At 37.7% G+C, this 19,072-nt stretch overlaps 1 protein-coding gene across 1 annotated transcript in view; it reads right to left on the bottom strand.

Moving 5' to 3' along the window:
• Positions 1-2,188: 2,188 nt before the first annotated feature.
• TMEM200A (transmembrane protein 200A) overlaps positions 2,189-19,072 on the bottom strand; it is a 48,406-nt gene continuing 31,522 nt past the window's right edge. The window contains exon 2 of the mRNA XM_027880574.1: positions 2,189-5,571. Coding sequence (XP_027736375.1) covers positions 4,077-5,555 — 1,479 coding nt within the window. The 5' untranslated portion in view covers positions 5,556-5,571 and the 3' untranslated portion in view covers positions 2,189-4,076. The remainder of the gene's footprint in view (positions 5,572-19,072) is intronic.

The raw sequence follows: 19,072 nt of genomic DNA, 5'->3' as shown, positions 1-19,072 counted from the left end.
GATTTCTACTTGCTCACCACAATGCCGCATGAGTAGGAAAATTAACCAAAAAAAGGAGTGTTGGGAAAATGAAGGCAGAAGTTCCTGGAAAGAGCCAGAAAAAGACTTTTTAAAAAGAAATAACTGAAGGGTGTAAGAACAAAGCAATTAAGGAACTCTACAAGCTGCGTGAAAAGCTTTTCAGGGAGAAAACTGCTTTTGTCGGTTAGTCCTCTTTCCCAATTTTCACTAAGCAGAAACTAAAGGACTAATCATTAATGCTACATTTTAAGGATAATCAAAATCAACTATAGGTCTGAGAATGGCACTCTGACATGCTTGCAAAAAAAATTTATTTAGGTAATATAAGAGGTAGGACAGTCGTTGATGTGTACCTCCAAAACTGGTAGCCTCAAAAATTGTGCTCCGTTAATGACATTAAATTCCATTTTCTTTCAAAACCAGACTAGAGGTGCCAACTCACTTTCCCATCCTTTACACAGCTCCAGCCTTATGACAGCCATGTGGATGGGTAACTCTGTGCTGAGGTCCTTTTACTGCTGAGAAAGCTCATGCCTTCCCATCCATTAAGCCATGTGCAGTTGAGCAGCTGGAGCATTTGCCAGTCCCTCCTGCTGAATTTGGCGCTGCTCTGCAAGGAAGGGTTTGGTTCATTGCCTCACAGTGAGAATAAACTGGGCTCACTGGGGAGAAGTTAAAGTATAAACCTGGCAAGAATCCAGTCCCTGTTGCAAGGATTCTATTCAGCAACCTTTTACAATTTCACGTAAAATAGAGTCAATCCTGGAAGAGAAAATGTAACCCAGCATCTATGCTCTATCACTCTATCTAGCAGAGTGAGTCATTATTTCCTGATGAAACTTGCCTAATAAATGAGCTTTGCCCAGGAGGGTCAGACCTAAACATCAGTGTGATCCATAAGTATTGATTAAGATGCTTACCTAAAAAATAGAAAATATATTTTTTAATAGTCTCAGACAGAGGAAGGAGCTAACTCACTGTGCAAGCATTTATTTTTTTCTGGAGTTACTATATACAAAGGACACAGTACCATAACATTTCCTCTAGACAGATGTAAGGTTTAGTTATTCTGTGAAAAGGCTTGTAGTAGCTACGCAATTATTTCCTCTGATGACAAAACTAGTCTTAAACTTCCTGACTTTAGCTTCTTTTTCACCCTGTAGTGTACATGAAAAGCTCATTGTGGGGCTGCACAGAGAATCAATAATGGAAATGAAATAATAAGAAAAAAAGTCTGTGAAGTGAATCTGCAACTGATTGAATAAGATATTTATACCCTAATGATACAATTTAGTTGACACATGCTCTTGTCTTCATCAGTTCTTTACCTGCCAACTGCACATTGCTCACACTTTGGCCCCTGTAAGATTCCTGACTCTCCCCGTGTATGAAGAGACTGAAGCACCTCTCCTATGAGGAATGGCTGAGTGAGATGAACTGTTTAGTCTTGAGAGTTCTCAGGACAATCTTATCAATGTGTATAAATATCTAAAGCAGGCGCAAAAAAGAAGGAGCCAGGCTCTGGAAAGAGTCTGTTGCCCAGTGACAGGACAAGTGGCAATGGACACAAACTGAAACACAGAAGGGTCCTTCTGAACATCAGATAATCTCTTTCACTGTGAGGGAGACCCAGAACTGGCACAGGTTCCCCAGGGAGGTTATGGGGTCTCGCTCTTTGGTGTTATGCAGAAACCACCTCAACATGGTCCTGGGGCCCTGCTTAAGCAGGGGGGTTGGACATGACAATCTCCAGAGGTCCTTTTCAACCTCAACAGTCCTGTGATTATCTGAATGAAAGCCTACATTTTAGGGTAATTTGGGAATATTTTTGTAGTTGGTCTGTCAACCACAGAGTTTCTTTGCATGGTGCTATTTTGACTCCTTGTTTAAGTTGGTAGCTTTACCTTGGTAAATTTTTTAATTTTACATTTTTTAATTGGTACATTTTTCGCTAACTGTTATCTATGTTACAATTAAAAGCTCATGCCCCACTTTTTTCCAAAGGGACCACCATTCTCACATATGATAGTATGTGAAAAAAAGTATTTTAAGCTATCATTTAATGTAGCTATTAAGGAAATAAAAAGCTTGCGTCATTAATGTCTTTGATAGTGTTTTCCATTTTTACTGCCAAACTAAAAAGAATAGGATGTTCTTTTTATACAAAAATTCCCTTTATCAAGACCACTTTGAATGTATTTCACATTACATGGGTAAAGAAATCATTCAGCCTTTACACGTGTAGGCATGTTCCTGAAATTAGTCATCACAAAATAAGAAGTGGTAGACTAATAAATTAAGCACAGTGGTATATACAATGTTATGATACCTCATTATACTTTGATATGTAAGATTTGAGATCATAGAGGACAAAACAGGTCTTACAACAGATATCTGTAGATAGACATTTTATTGCAAAAAATAGCAAATGTCTTAAGAACACAAACCAGAAAGTTATTAAAAGCTTCATAGCAAAATATTTAGCCAACTCTGTTACAATATATAGGCTTGAGTTTCTAACAGTTAACACTATGCCTCAACTCACTGAGCAAGTAATGCTCCTGATACACAAACATTGCACTGTTGAAATATGGAGTGGAATATTTTAAAAAAAAGAGAGGGCATTTTTGTCTTTGATCTTTTATAACCAAAGTAATTGAGGAACAACGACATTTTAAAAAGCTTGATTCTTTTTGGGAAAAGCCATTAAAAATAATTCCTGAGTATTTAGGTTAAGTGAACATATCAAATTCAACCAAGTAAGAGCAACATCCTGTTAGGTGAGCCTAGCAGCTTGAAGTGACATTCTCTAGCGTGGTGTCATGGCAGGGTCATGGCCTAAATACCTTAATGAAATACATGAAAACCTTCTGATATTGCACATTCAAATTCTCCTTCTCTTTAGCAATAGCCTACAACTGTGAACTGTGAAGCTTGCTTTGCTGAGAAAAACACTGTTTTAAATGTCATTTCCTTTTGGAAAATCTTGTAATGCAAATTGCCACAGCAAAGCCTTCAGTGAACCATTATACCAACATTTATGTGAAATATATAAATCATAATTTAGGCAAGGGGTTTTCTTACTATATTACTACATGAATTGTATGCTTTGTGTCAGTATTTTGAACATGGAGATCTAGTTATTTAGCTTCTTGCTACTGTAATGAAAGGCAATACATTAATTTTCCATTATTGTCTTCAGATGCATGCTTCAATATCATCTTATTATATATCGTGTTTCTAAAATCCAGTTAGTCTTCATCATGTTCCTATGATTTTAATTGAATCTTTCTATTCTGATTTTAAAACTTCTGCCAATCAAAGTGGTGTAGAGAACTGAATTTTCAGATTTCTTACTTTATATATGCTTTTCCAGAATAACATGATTAAGTTACAATGGATGTAGAAAGATTATTGTATGAAGCATAGTTAATAATTCACAACACCGGTATTCAGCTTGATCAAGTACAATGAATTCACAAAAAATTGTTTTAATTATACCCACTCTTTTCTATCCACCCACCCCAATATGTAAACAAGTTTCTCACAATGACAATGGCAAGACTGCAGTTCAAGATGTACTGCATATGAAAGACAACACCTAGGAATAAAGGCCTGGATTTGACAATTCCAGTATGTGCTCCTGGTCACTTCCCATTCTAGACCGCAAGCTCTGTTTCAGACTCTTGAAGCCTTTAAATAAAGACAACTTGCAAGTAAATTGAACTTTTTTTCCTAACGCAGTCTCCTGGAGTCAAAATGATAAAAAGTAACATGCTTGTATAGAACAAAAGAAATAATGACTTAGGGATAATTGGAATAGGTGGTAACAAAACTGTCTGAGCAATGATAATGTACAGTATTGCAGCTGTGTGTTACTACAACAAGAAACCTGGCATTACAAAGGTGAAGATTTCTGTTTGCACAAGCCAATTTTAATGGGCTTAAGCATTTGGTTAAAAACAGGCTGGTACAGTCTCACTGAAAAGGAAACACTTGTCAAAATGCTTTTTTAAAAAATACTGTGTGACATCTTCTAAATTGCAATTTAAATATTAAAATCTTGTTTCAGAAGTTCCTCGCTTCAGGTTGTTACTCAAAAACTCATCATGTTCAAAACTCAAATTATTATGAGATCTTGATATCATAAGAAGCTTTTCCTTATTAGTAAAGTCTTTCTTGACTGCTGCTTGTGGCACAAGTAACCTATCCATTGGATCCTCTTTGTTTTCTAGTTTCATATATCCTTTACTGTTGCTCCGATCCAGTCTGGGCCAGCTGGGGTGTTTCCTTTGTTCAGCTTGGACAGTGAGCATAGATGGACCCCTGTCCAAGTCCAAGGACTTAGAATGTGAAGACAGAAGATGCAAAGATGTGTTGGAACCGAACTGTTTCCTGGCAGCACCAGGAGATAAAAGCTTTCCTGTGCTTGGTCCGAGAGTCATAGAAGATTTGAACTGATCAGATGGAGTGTCCACAAATGAATTGTGTCGTGGCAGCATGGCAACGGCCGGTCTGTAGGATTCATTGGTATCAGTTAGTGGAATTGCCAGAGAATCCATTGACAGATTTCTAGACTGACTCCTAGTGATCTCTGAGTCCTCAGTTATGTTGTCTATACTGGGCTCATCGATAACACAGTTATTCAGTTTAATTACTGGCAGTGTGAAAGCACTAATAGAAGATGACACAATGGATTTTGTTTCACACTTTATAGAATTAGTGTTTTTGTCATCTGAAGCCTTGCTAGAGTGAGGGTAAAGTCCAAAGATTGAACTGGATTGTTCAGTCAGCAGAGGTGGCAGGAGGCTACTAGTGGTTCTATCTTCATTGAGGGTAATCTCATCTTCTTCAGCAGAACTATCCATTCTAAGATTACTCTTGAAGCCAGAGAAAGGCGCAACTGTGTTCGCAGCCAGATGTGATGCACACGAGCTCCCACTGTGCCTGAGTTCTCCTTCCCCCAACAAGCCAGTGAAGGCACCACTCAGCTGCTTTTGTTCCCTGATCCTCAGGGTGTGGATGTCTATTACAGTGGAGTAGATGTCTCTCATGTGTATTATTTTTGTTTCCTTGTCACGGTTTTCATGCAGAATGGCATTTGCACAAATAAAAATAAAGATTCCAATGCCCATAGTAAAAGGGCCCAGCATTTTCATCTTATCTGAATGCACGTGCTGTTCAAAGAAGCGAAGTAAAATGCTTCCTTGGCTTCTCAAGATCTGGGTTTCATTTACAGAAAGATTATCTTCTTTCCCTAAAAGCTGTTCCTTTTGGGGCCAGTATCCAAGGATGGCCATTGCAATTCCAAAGAATGCAATAAGCACTCCCAAAACAAGAAAGAAACCCGACGGAGAATAGAGACGGATTTTGCCCCTGACAATTACCACATCTGTCCTGGGCCGGCGTCTAACTGGTTTTTTCTCCTCAGCAGAAGCTGGTGCTGTGGCAAGATTTACATGTTGCTGAGATCTGGCAGAGTCTTGCCTTTTTAAGGCAGCCAGTCCTGTTATGACTCCTCCGGTTGCTATCATACTTCTATATTGTGCCCTGGAGGAAAAAAGAAAAAAAGTAGAAATAGTGAGGCAAACAAAAGGTTGTCTCTGCAAATATAAATAGCATTTTGTTAATATGCAAATATTCCTTGATAATTAAAATATTCCTGACTTTTAAAAAGCTACCTCTATAGCTTAATCTACTTGTGACATAGTAGCAGTTTTGAGATTCATATGGCATCTTAAAAAAAATTCCAGAAGCCTTTTCACTGTAAATACAGGTAACAAAGCTTCCATCAGTGATACAGACAGTAACATAAATCTAGTGCTCTTAGTGGTGATACATCAGGACTAAAGATGAAAATATTCGTAAGTCTTAATAGATAATTTATCTCTAGACTGGTCTGCAGCAAAGTCAGCAATATATTATGACCTTGTTGATAATTTTTGCACTTTAGCTAGTTCTTTTTAAAACTTCTGATGCACAGTGACTGTAAATACAGTTCTTTCTACATATTCCCTTTATGAGATCTTTCCTGTTAGATTTGGGCATATAATCATACATTTATTCCAGCATTTAAATAAGCTTTTATTAAGTCTATTCAGATTGCCTGAATCTCAACTAGAGAATAATTCTTGCCTTTACTAATAAAGCTGATCCTCTCATATCTAGATCTTTTTATTCCCCTTGCTTGTTCCTCTTAGACTACAAATCAAGAAGCTCAGTTTAGTTTATCAGACAAGAAATTTTCATAAATTTCAAATTAACTTAATTTTTCTTATTTTTATGAGGAAATTTTATTTCATTTGAGATTTACTTTCATATCTGGTTGTCTATCACATAAGAAAGATTAACAAGCAAGGATTTAAAAGAGAAAGTCCTGTTTGGTAATTTTATATGAGCAAGAGTAACAAATAAAACAACACAGATCAAGACAATTGTATTTTATTTTACAAGGCATCTTAGACTTAAAAATAGTTTCTGAGCTTAATATTAGAAGTAATGAGAGATAATGTTGTAGAGTAAAATTAATAGACTATAAGCCAGGTATGAAAAAATTATGTCCTCTTTGGTAGTGTTATTTTGCTCAAAGATAAAGAAAGGCTGACAGCCTGTTGCAGAGAAAAGGCCTGTGTCAGAGCCAGGGATGGTTTAAGAAGCAAAACTAATGTGAGACTGGGTGAATAACGTGAGACACTGAAAAGTGGAGTTAAAGCAATTTACAGGCAGTGATTTTCATCATATCTCCTAAACTTTTTCTTTTGTTTTATATGTTAGCAGTGCACTCATTAAAAAAAAAAAAAAAAGGTCTCTCATGGTATGAGAAACAGACAGATTCCTTACTTGGATGCTCTCACAGATTTCCAATGCTGCAAGCAGGTGTCGCATAAGCACATCTACAAGCAGCAATCAGTCCAACTCACCAAATATGAAATTGATAATGAAATTAATAGGGAATCTGAGATAGGTGGCCAACTGGAAGAACTTACCCAGAAAAACAAATATCTAGTGTTATCATCTGCTAAACAGCAATTCAGATGACATACAGAAAGAATAAGAACCTGAACTCACTCCTAGCACCATCATTATTAAAGGACAGAGCACTTCCTCTTTCTCTGTAAGAAATATCTTTACAAAGGAAAGATTTGAAAAAAGGTCTAGGATGCCACGTTTACAGTATTTTCTGAATTTCCAAAAGAGAAATTCATAGTGTTATTCCAAAAATCTCAGAAATTTCACTTGTAGTGTCAAGTTTCATGTTCATAATTTCTCTGGAAATTCATAGTCTCTGCAATTAATTTCTCTTTTTAATGTTACCTGGGCAAAATTCTGTAGTTCAATGAAAATTAATGCCTTGAATGCTTCATGAAAAGCCTTTTTTTTTTTTTTTTAAGATAACAATTCTTAAATCCCTCAGAGAAAGTTATTTGACACTGATAGTCTTTAAAACTTTCTTATTTCCTTACATGTTTATGGGTTTCTTCCAAAACAAAAGATCATTATTCTGTAAAGAAATGTTTTGAATGCCTGGACAGAAATAAATAGACCTTAGCCATTATAAAAGCTGTTGTGTTTTGTCACAACTCAATTAAATGTAATTAGCTTTGTCTGTGAAATGAATTAAGATAATTATGGCATATCTTTACTGAAATGAATAATCATTTAGCTATAATCTACTTTGTTCCATTAATCTTTTCCAGTTCCCAGACCTTTGTGCAGGACAAGGAGTTTCCATATTCATGTGGTATTTTACAGGCACGCATGAACCCACTCTGTTCATTCTCAGGGCCACCAAGGAACAGCACTGGTAGAGCAGTTTAGTGCTAAATTCCCACTGTGCTTGTTGGCAGGATTTGTTATTTTGTGTACTATACTGTGCTTATCACAGCTACCTGAATTGCACCAAAGGGTGAACAGAATAAGCTCACATCTTCCTAAATATTTTAAACACACCTCTAGAAAGAAATCTCCTCTAACTCTGAAAAGTAGAGCCAATAAAAACATACATAAAATTACATCTTAGGGTGTCTTTCTGTGAAAGATTCTCATTGATAAACTTTGCAAAAAAAATGGAAAACCACATCTCAATTACGTTATTACTTGGTCTCTGATAACCTGAAGGACAGAAATTGAGATCTCTGAAAGCGAGAGAGAAAGCAAGATCTCTCATGTCTGTCTTCCAAACCATTCTACGATTCTGTGATTTCAGGGGAACATGCTGTTCCTCCATTAATTTTACCTACATCAGAAATTAGGCACAGGGGAGGAAAAAGTCCGGCTGCAACAACATAGAAACATACATTATACATAGAAAGAGTCTCTTTCCTATTTCTTGAGTTCAATATTATTAAATTTTCTTTCATGGTAAAAATCACAACTAGGTTTGCAAATTATAATTTGCAATAAGCCACAGTGTTAGTTAGGCTTACAGGCTACTTACTAAAATACTAACAGCTGAATTTTGATCTCTTCTGCAACTTATAAAATCAAAGATGTTAACAGAAGTATTGGTGTGAGATGATTTCACTTCATGCTGATGGCTTTACAGAAACCAATTACAATGAAGTGCCTTTTAAGACGGAAACCATTTTTTGGAAAGTATTGTATTTATAATAAAAAGACATTGTAGGTACATTTCATTTATTCTGCAAACCTGTTTAGTTTTGTCACATAACAACCATAGTAAGTGCTGCTCATTAAATGCTGCTTCTCTTACTTAACTTAGCACAGTGACTACTTTTAGTTTTACCCTGAAGTCTGAATTCAAACTTCTAAACAAGCAAAGACTTAGAAGACTTTTACTCAGAGATAAATGAAGATTATGCTAAGAGCTCAGACAGCATCTCTTTGGTGACACTGTGAATGATACATGCTGGCTCTGCAAGGAAACAAATAATAGTAAAATGGAATACATTTCCCAAAAAGAAAGGGACAGGCCTGTAACTTATTTTATAAAATATAACTGTCTCACAGATATAAAAGCACCACAGCTGCCAAGCTCCTTTTGAAGGATAAACGTAATGATTCTCTAACCTTGTCACTGCTCCATTTGTTTCATCTTCAGCGAGAACATCAGGTCCAAAGGCCTGGACAGCTTAGGGCTTTAGTCTTGAAAGAAGCAGTGGCCCACATTTACCTCTACATTTAGCTCCACTTTGCTTTGTGCTGTTGTTACAGAGTGGCTCTGACACCTGCCCTGCCAAAGATCATCCAAGGAAAGGCCAACTTGGCAGAGATCCTGTGAAGCAGCTCCTGCTTGCTCTCACTCTCTTGGCATTGTTTGCACAGAGAATGGCTCGACACTTCAGCTGTAACCCCTTTAATGACCACTAGCAAGATGTACCTCACCTCTCATCCAGAAGATAGGCTAAGCTCAGTCCATCTGGAGATGCCAAATAAAAAAATCCAGCAGCAGATGGGTTGCTATGGCCCCCTTAGCATGAAGAAAGGACGGACCCCTGAGCAGATACTGCTGGTAGTGACCCACACAGCAAGGACAGAGAAATGGATACAAAGGGAAAGACCTGAATAACCGTGGTGGGGAATGCCAGGTGCCCATCAAAACTGTTCTGTCACTGCTCTCCTGAGCTGGATTGGGGGAAAAAAATAAAAGGTCTGTGGGTAGAGATCAGGACAGGAAGAGATCACTCATCCATGGTCATCATGGGGAAAACTGACTCAACTTGGGGAAATTAGTTTAAATTATTACCAATGAAACCTGTGTAGGATAATCAAAATTAAAACAGGATCTTAAAATGCACCTCCCCCCCTCCTCCCTTCTGCTCAGGCTCAGCTTCATTCCTGAATCCTTTACCTCCTCCCCGTAGCAGTGCAGGAGGATGGGGAATGGAGGTTGCAGTCACTTCAACCCACATTGTCTCTGCTGCTGCTTCCTCCTCGGGGGGAGGACTCCTCAGACTCTTCCTCTGTTCTAGCATGGGGACCCTCCCACAGGGTACTGTCCCTAATGTACAGACTGCTCCAGCAGTGACCACTGTGGGGTCACAAGTCTTGTCAGCAAGGCTGCTCCACTGTGGGCTCCATGAGCTTCCATGAGCTCCACAGGTCCTGCCAGGAGCATGCTCCATTACAGTCTTCCGAGAGAGTCATAGCCTCCTTCAGGCTGCCACCTCCTCCAGCATGGAGCCCTCCAGGGGCAGCAGGTGGATATTTGTTCTCCCGTGGACCTCCACGGGCTGCAGGGGCAACAGCCTGCCTCAACATAGTCTCCTTCACAGGATGCAGAGGAATCTCTTCTCCAGTGCCTGGAACACGTCTTTCTCCTCCTTCCTCAGTGATCTTGGGATCACTGAGGACTGTTTTTATCCCTTCTTAAATACGTTTTCTCAGAGGCACTATGACTACCGCTGATGGGCTTGGCCTTGGCCAGCGGCAGGCCCGTCTTGGAGACACAGGAGAAGCATCCAGAAGCTTCTCAAAGAAACCACCCTTCTAACCCTCCCACTACTAAAAACCTTGCCACACAAACCTAATACAGTAACATGTGTAAAAGCACGTGTAGGTAAGGAGCCATGAAAGGGGATGCAGCCCATCTAAGAAAGAATACTACAGCCAGAGGAATAAATTCATGCAGGAAATTTGCAGACATGATGCAAAAATGGGTAATGGAATGACATCTGCTTTTTCCTTACATTACACTGGCTATCCAGGCCAAGGCTGACAGAGAGGCTGGAAGAGTTTCTCTTTTATCACCTTTCCATATGTGGAAAGGTTACTCAGATGCCTAAAGATAGGATATTATAAAAGAAACTTAAGAAACAGGGTGAAAAACACCTTTCACAAACCATTTTTTTGTGAGTAACCACTAGACTTTGCTAAGCAAAGTATGAGGTATTTTCCTAACCAAGTCAGAAGGTCAAACAACTCAAATCAACAAAGAAATGGTAGACTCACCCTGTGAGAAAAAGATATGGCCTAAGTAAATTATCAGACTAACTGTAGTCCTTCTCTTTTACCAGTACCTCAAGCTACTACTGATGATCAGACAGAAATATGGTGCATTTATGCCATTACCATCCCTCATATCTGACTTGACTTAAGATATATGACTGACATACAGACATATCTGCCAGCCTAGAGAAAGGAAGGGAGGCAGGAAGCACTTGGCCTGGGGCCTTGCTAAAGTAGCTGCAGACCACAGAGCAACTTGAACAGTCTCAACACATCCACAGGGGGGTATGGCAGATAAAAGGAGCGGCTCAGAGTCCTTCTGAAGCTAGAAACTGTCTACAGAAGTAATACCCAGTTATCCTTTGGAAGCTAAGCAAATGACAAAATGGATGTGACAGGATTTCAAGGGATTTGAGCACAGCTGATTCACTGATTGATAAACCCAGAGAGAAAAGATGTGTCAACTCCAAGAACCTATAATAAACTGCATATTTCTGTTTTAACAGCAACTGAGGCAAAAGCTGCTATTTGGACAATGGCTCTAATGCTAGGCAGCCTAGTCTAACTCTAAGTAAAACTTTCTGAAAAGTTCAGCTCTTGGGTTTCAGTAAAGAATTAAATGTTACTGCAGTAAGAAGTAGTGTGTGACAGAATCTGATTTATATCAGTGTAGCTTTTCTTATTTCACTATTTCAACTTATTAGGAAATTTATTTCCCATCAGTACTTGACTCATTATCATTCAAGTGACTCAATTTCAAATTTTAACAAGAGAAATTCACAAGAATGCAAATGATAAAATAATAAGAGAACTGATGACTTAACAAATTAATATTAAGCTGTATTTAACACATCTATACTTTCTTCTGATGTACAATATATACATAATACATTATCTGTGCATAGAGGTTGTCATCTGGTACAATCTCTTCTATTCCAAAGGCAAAAATATGCAACTTTATAGGCCCAAAGGGATTAGCCATTCTGATAGACAGAATACAGCAACAGCCAAACAGAGGGTAGTTCCACAGGAAACAGAAAAAATCATCTCAATGTACATTTTTACTAAGCAGTTTAACAAGCAGCCCGCTCCAAGTGCCTACTTTACTGTGCCTCTCCCTCCAAACTTGTCCTATAAACTTATACTTCATTACTATTAAGCAAAGCTCTCAACTGGACAAGGAATAGACATTAGCTACAAGGATACAACTGATCAATACCAAAACTTTAAAAGCAATTCAGTTTGCGCCAGCAATAATGCAACCCCCTCTTTCCTTTAGAACTCTTTTCCTCTGCTCCATTTGGAGGGAGTTCCTCCCTGTACCCAGTCTGCTCCTCTCCTGTATGTCTGTTGTCTCATGTCTCATGTTCTAACACTATCCAGCACAGTGAAGAGCTTCACTCTGGCTTCCTGATCACCCCTCTGTAGGTACCAGGGGGGTGTTGCTCAGTCCTCCTGAAGCCATCCCTTCCCCAGGGCTGGCCCAGCCCTCATTCAGTTCACCCTTTTCCCAGGCAAGAGCTTCAGATCCCGGCCTCCCTGGGTGCTCCACGCTGAACTTAAGCTTCAGTCTGCAAACGCCCTTTCTTCACATTTTATTAATATGAAAGTTCTCTTTTGAAATCACCTGGGCTTTTATTTAGTTCTAAACTAACTTGAAATAATCAACCGATAAGTAGAACATTTGAACTAAAACTTGCAAACTTAGAAATAATGATAAATATAATTGTAAGGGAAGTGAGGATGCCTGCTACCCAGATTCAGGGAATGCTGTGACTGCGTACTTTAAATCACAGAGAAAAAAAAATCCCTTTTGAATGTCTTCATCACTTACAGTATCTGCCATATACATTAATTATTTCAACTATTATGCCAAGGTCAAATGTAAGGTGAACACCCAGCAATACTGCATAAAGATGAATGCCTGAGCTGCTTTATCCTCTTTGCTATTATTTCTCCTTCAGCCTGATTCTTTCAGTAGGTCATATACTGTAATTCTGTGCAAAATCAGCAACATTCAATATTGGCAGCATTACACAGAGCTCGTTAGCTACTCACAAAAGCACAGGGCAGACATCAAAGAGAGAAAGAAGGAACCTGAGTTTCTTTTTTTTTTTTTTCCAAGACACTGCTCTATGACTTGGCCTAGATTTGGTCTGCCAACTTTTGCATGGCCCAGTTGAACTCATTTTTAAATTTGTTCCATCCTCAACATCTACTGCACACTGCAGCAAATCAGATGTGAGCCTACAGAAGCTCATGGATTTTACCAATGTAAAACTCATGCAAAATGAGGTTGGTATGTCTGGAACAGCTTCCCTATCATTATACAGTGAACTAAACATATTCTCAGGTCACAAAATACCTGATGTCCTCAGCTCCCAGCTGTCCTGCTCTCTCTTGCTGTACCATCCTAGTTAAAGCCCTAGATGATGCTCTAAAGAAACACAAGATCTCAAACACTGGAGGTACTTATTTGTGGAATGCCTACATAACCTCTGTATTTAATGTATTAATTTATTAGTAAATTTAGAGCTGTAACTTGTTTTCAGAAGTGTGCACCAATACCTTCTTTACTTATGCACAGAAATGTTCACTTCTTATGCACAGATATGTCAAGTCCTTTTACAAAATATATTACAGAACTACAACAAAAAGAGGGAGCTAAAAAAAGAAAGGAGAAACAAAAAATGGGAAGTAGCTTTAGAACATTTGAATAAAAGTTGTTTAAAAGGTGATTGATTAATAAAGTTTTTTAATTTTCTTTCTAGAAGAAAAAAAAACACCAAACAATATGCACACCGGAAAATAATAGCTGAATAAATGAAGCTTAACTGCTGGGTTTATTTGCTTGCATTTTTCAGTTTGTTTGAGCTTTTCTACTAAAAAACAGCTAGAGGTTTTTTTTAGCCTCAACTGAGCAAGGTGATAACTGTCCTTTACAACTGAAGTGACAAAATCTGTTTCTAAGCTATTTTAGCACTTTAGTTTGTGTAAACCCAATTTCTAGTGAAAATCAGTACTACAAATGGAAGCAGATATTGACTGCTTAGCCAAAAATTCATAATTATTTTAGATACATTTGTCCATTCGCCTTATTAGTGTTCATATTCTCTAAATAGAAAAGATCCTGGATTATATATATCTACAGGTGAAACAACTAGACTATTTTAAACCTTCTGTGCCATGCAATGTCTGCTTTCAGTGTAAACAGAAAGTGAAGTATTTTATTAAAAATAATCACTTTATGAGCACAATCTAATTTAAAATGTGTAAAAGAAGCATGTAGATCTTTATGTATTTATTCTAGCTTAGTTTTTTTCAGTTTTTATTTTTTAGACTTTACCAAAATTAAAAAGGAACTTCTTTTAAAAGTAAGAAATTGAGCATTTTGATGTAATACTATAGCCCAGCAACCTAGAACTGAAATCCAGAATGCACAGAACTAATGTGAATTCTGAAGCAGGCTCACACAATGCAGATCAGAGTACTGACCACTTATCAACCACAAGTCATGAAACACATTTTATAAAGGTCTCCAGATGCTTCTGAAAGACTGAATGTGTAAAAGCAGAGTAAAAGACATGTTATCTGTCATTTCCTGCAAAGGAAAGGCATGACTAAACACTCCAGGGCCCAGATAAACTCAGTTTCCTAATAAAAACCAAACATGAAACAAGAACAAAAATGTAAGGAAGTATCTTAATTTTCAAGCACTAGTACTGCTGGTTCTTTACACCTGAAATTTTGAATCAAACAGTGACAGACACTTGGTGTTGAGGTATAAGTGCAAGCAATATTGGAGTGATTTGGCTACCATTTACACTCGCATCATTTAGCTGAACTAGCAACATGTTACTTGATTTGATCAGAGGTAAAATCTCCAGCTTGGACATACACTTAATATAGGCAGTGACCAGCTCTCATGAGACCAAACAAATGTTCATATCTGCACTACATGCTCAGTTAATCAAGTTAATTAGCAGGTTCTAACAACTGTAATTTCCCGTTGTATAAAAGTCCAATTACTGTAAAATCAAATAGTATCAGGAACAAAATTAAGTAGGTATTTCAAAGAAAGCTTAAGTAATACATACACATCTTAGGTATGAAATCAAAACTACTTGCTCCACAACTAAGAAGTCTGAGCAGCACTTTCCTCCTGACCTAGAAAATAATTCTTGTTCTATAAAACATGCAAACTCAAAGCAGTAGGACAGCATGCTCTATTGTCAAGAGACCTAGGACCAATTTTTTTCAACCACAAATAACGCAAGAGTCTAACTCTGAATAGTACTTAGGTATCTACATTGTGTACTTGTATTTGAAAATCTCAGTGTATGACAGAGGTACAAAAATAATGTTAAGTGCCCGGCTTAGCAGAACTTAAGGACCTAGGACCAAGAACTAAATATTAAAGCCACAAACTTAACCCTGCCGCCTGTTCATCAAGCCTGGCAGCATAGTTTTAATTTAGTGGCCAAGGCACTTGTCTAGGAATTGAGGTGCCTTGTGTGCCAGGCCTCTCTACCAGCAGGAGACTTTTGCCTATGTCATCAGTTAAGTCCGTACAAGGGGTCTTTTGAAGAAGAACTAGAATCTGCGTTCCCCGAGCTCCCCAGCCACAAGGTGAGAGTGTTTGTATGGCCAAGAGGAACAGCTGGGGCCCTCTGCTATCATTATGCTCATCTGATCTGTGATTACATTCCAAAATCTCCTTTGATGCCTATGATCTAAGGAACACTGAAAACGTGGGTCAGCATTAGGATGTCTTTTAAACTAAAAGCCTAAATTAAGTTAACCTTCCCAGCCAAAAAGCAAGACAAATTACACTCTCCTAAGGTCTCTGTTACTATAACTAGTAAGGTCACAGTACCTAAGCTGTCACATTTAATGACAGTTCCAGCATCTTAATAATAATTTTGGTGATTCAGGGGTACAGGTGGACTGTCAGTTACAATATCATTATATTCATCCACAAGGGGAGAAAAAACAGTGTATGATGTTTAGGTTACTCTATGTGAGCAAACTAATTAGGTTATCATTATATCACAGCTATTAGGACAGTTCTTAGGTCTCAAGAACCCCACAAAAATAAGTAAACTGGTTAGTGTGATGCTATTTCCAATACATCAACAATAGTTTCAAATGCTTAATACAAAAAAGGGATAGTCAAGCAGTATTTCTTAGAGAATGGAAAGCATAGTTCAAAAATAGTTTTGGTAACCCACACAGTCGCACTTTTTTGCCTACTATTGGGTAACACAGAAATGAATTATTATTAAATTAACAGTAAACCTCAGCTATGTCTTCAGCAGACTAGAATGATCTATCCAGACATCCACATGGGGGCATCAGTAGAACCTGTAAGCATCCACACTGCTATTCAGCTTTTTACAACATACACAGAAGAGCAGCAGTTTCAAGACATAAATTAATATTTCACATATGAAACAATAGAAATGTCAATATGAAGGCTTAATATCATTACTGTTATGTAAATTATCCCTCACAAACAATTTCTTATGTACTTCTAATCAACTCCTATATCACTTGCATTATAATAACCACTCTCTTTGTGTTGTAACACCAAATCTGAGGATACTACCAAGAGGAAGAATTGACTGGCAGCCAAGAAACCTATGAATAATGAGATGCTAAAAGATATGCTGAAATACTGTGGGCCACATTTATGGAATTGTATCTTAAGCTACATGACTTGCATAGTAAATCCCTTTTTTACCATGAACCATTTGTGAACAGCATTGGGAGTTAAAGTCAAACAATTCCTTTGTAGTACATGAAGTTAAATAGAGCAGAATAACTGCTACCTCCTTGCTTCTACTGGCTTACAGAATGTCCAGATGTTGGTCACACAGGGGACTTCACATACAGCACAAAACTTGTGACCCTTAAAAGGTCTGCCTCCCTCAACTCAGACACTTACATTCCAGTGTTGCCTTACATTTCAAATATAAACAGCTCTTCCATATGACCAAGTTCTCTGAAATACGACAGAGTTGCTCTTACTTCACTTTGCATCTAGAAATCAGCATATGTCTAACCCGCTATTTTGCAGAAAACCGTCTCCACTCAGTTTTTGCAATTAGACTGAGTTCCTAAGAAACCTTGTGGAACAGTCGACTAACACACCACAGAAAAATTAGAATATTCCTAGCACATGAGGAATGATAAATAGTGCCCCAGTTAAAGAGCTATTAATGAATGCACTGCTGATAGCATGCTAGCTTATCTACTGGGTTGTGAATTTTCAGCCTCCATTTGTAAAGTCTATACATCTCTGTTTTAACATATTTGAACTACCCTGCAATTGCCCATGTATTTTAAAACATGACTTCCGTTGACTCGTGTGATCGTGACAGATGTCAACACTGACTATTTTAATTGTAGGGGAGATGTAAACTATTATTAACCTGTATTATAGGTTGCAATTTATTCACAAATGACTTGCAGTAATTTTTTTCACTCCTCGAGGTCCTCACTTTCATTATTGCTATATCACCTCATGATATTAATATTTTACTTACTTTGCTTTAGCTTGGATATAGTCATTGTTAATTAAAGAGATAAATATCAGTTTATTTTAATGAATATCCTCCTGACTTATACAAAGCCAGCATAATGTTCAGAATCAAGCACTTTCAAATTAGGTACAATTAAACTGAAATGAATGCATAACCACAATTATTTGGCACCTTGTTAAAAACTGTTGATCTGCGATGTAAATAAAGACAGCACAAACAACTAAGAAATTAGTTCAATAAGAAGTTCAAAGTTAAGAAGACAAAAAAATATAGTCAAGTTTTTCCAGTTAGTGTAAAATTTACATTTTTGACTTTAGAGTCTTCTCAACTAACCACAGAGCATTTGTAGGTATCAGTCAGTTTGGTATGTCTAAACCTTTAGCCCAATTTCTGAATGCATTGCTGAGGAGAAAAGAAAGTAAGGGTCAGTAAAACTCATCAAACTATCAAGTGACAACAAATACAGTATGGGTTTGTTTTTTTTTTTTCTTTTAAGAAATTGCTGCTGAACTATCAGTTCTGAGTAAGAAAAGCAGGATGAAGAAATGGGGAGAGGGAGATTAAATTGAAAATGCTGAGCAGCAGGAAGCTGTCAGCAGTTCACCATAGTTTTCAGTTCAGAGTGTAGGGGAAGGAGTGAAATACAATGTCACCAGTTAATTACCTTTTCAGTAGAAGGCTAGCAATGTGTTACCAAAATACTTCCAATCGATTTATTTAGACAGTTAAACCAACAAGCAAAAACAAAACTAAAATTATCCACACATATTTGAAGGCATTCACTAAAATTCATAGAAAATATATGGAACACTTTTAAACAAATGTTTATTTACAATTCCTCTTTTCTCACAGTTCTGTTTAAAGGTCTCAATTCAATGCTTGTTCCCCCTAGAGGAAATATGGCAGCAATGTCAATGTAAGTATGGAGTTAAGAGGCAACCTTAAAATACAACAGAAATCATGGAACAGTTGGGACTGTCCAGATTAGTGAAGTTAATGCCCACCAGAGCACGCCTGAAGTGTAACCAGTTTCCAGTTGTGTGAGATACGTGCCAATTCTGAAGGCAGGTACTAATCCCTTTCCCTTTCTTGTGAAAGCCTCGAGGGCTTTGATTCTGCAGAAAAGGCACTTCCTAGAAAACCGTGGGTAAAGTAAATGGGTTAGACAGCTGGATTAGTGGGTGTGTATATATATTTATACATGAGCTGAAGTTCATTAGGGGACTAAAATGTGAATAAGGTAATTATTACTAGGTCACAGCAATGAAAGAAGCGCAGCAACACCATATTAAGCCAGATGCCTGATAAAGTAAAACTATTATTTTTTCTAAACTGTGCCCTAGAATTAGCAGAGCAAATATCAAAAGGAAAGAGTTCTGTACAACATGAACTGAGCTTGACATTTGAAATAGTGGCTGATAGAGCTGCAAAGATTGAGGACCACCCAAAGTGAATAAAGAGGTAGAGGAGCACGCAGAAAGATGAACCAGATCACGTAACTATGTGCAAACAGCTTCAGATGTCAGAGACAGAATGTAATTTAACCAATGCAAATACCAAAAAAAATAAGATAATAAATGCAAACAGACTATAAAGCA

This window comes from Empidonax traillii, unplaced genomic scaffold, assembly GCF_003031625.1.
Source record: "Empidonax traillii isolate 1590-97213 ecotype Southwest subspecies unplaced genomic scaffold, ASM303162v1 scaffold72:size2462915, whole genome shotgun sequence".
In the NCBI taxonomy this organism is placed as follows: Eukaryota; Metazoa; Chordata; class Aves; order Passeriformes; family Tyrannidae; genus Empidonax; species Empidonax traillii.
This window is presented reverse-complemented; position numbering and strand designations above follow the sequence as displayed.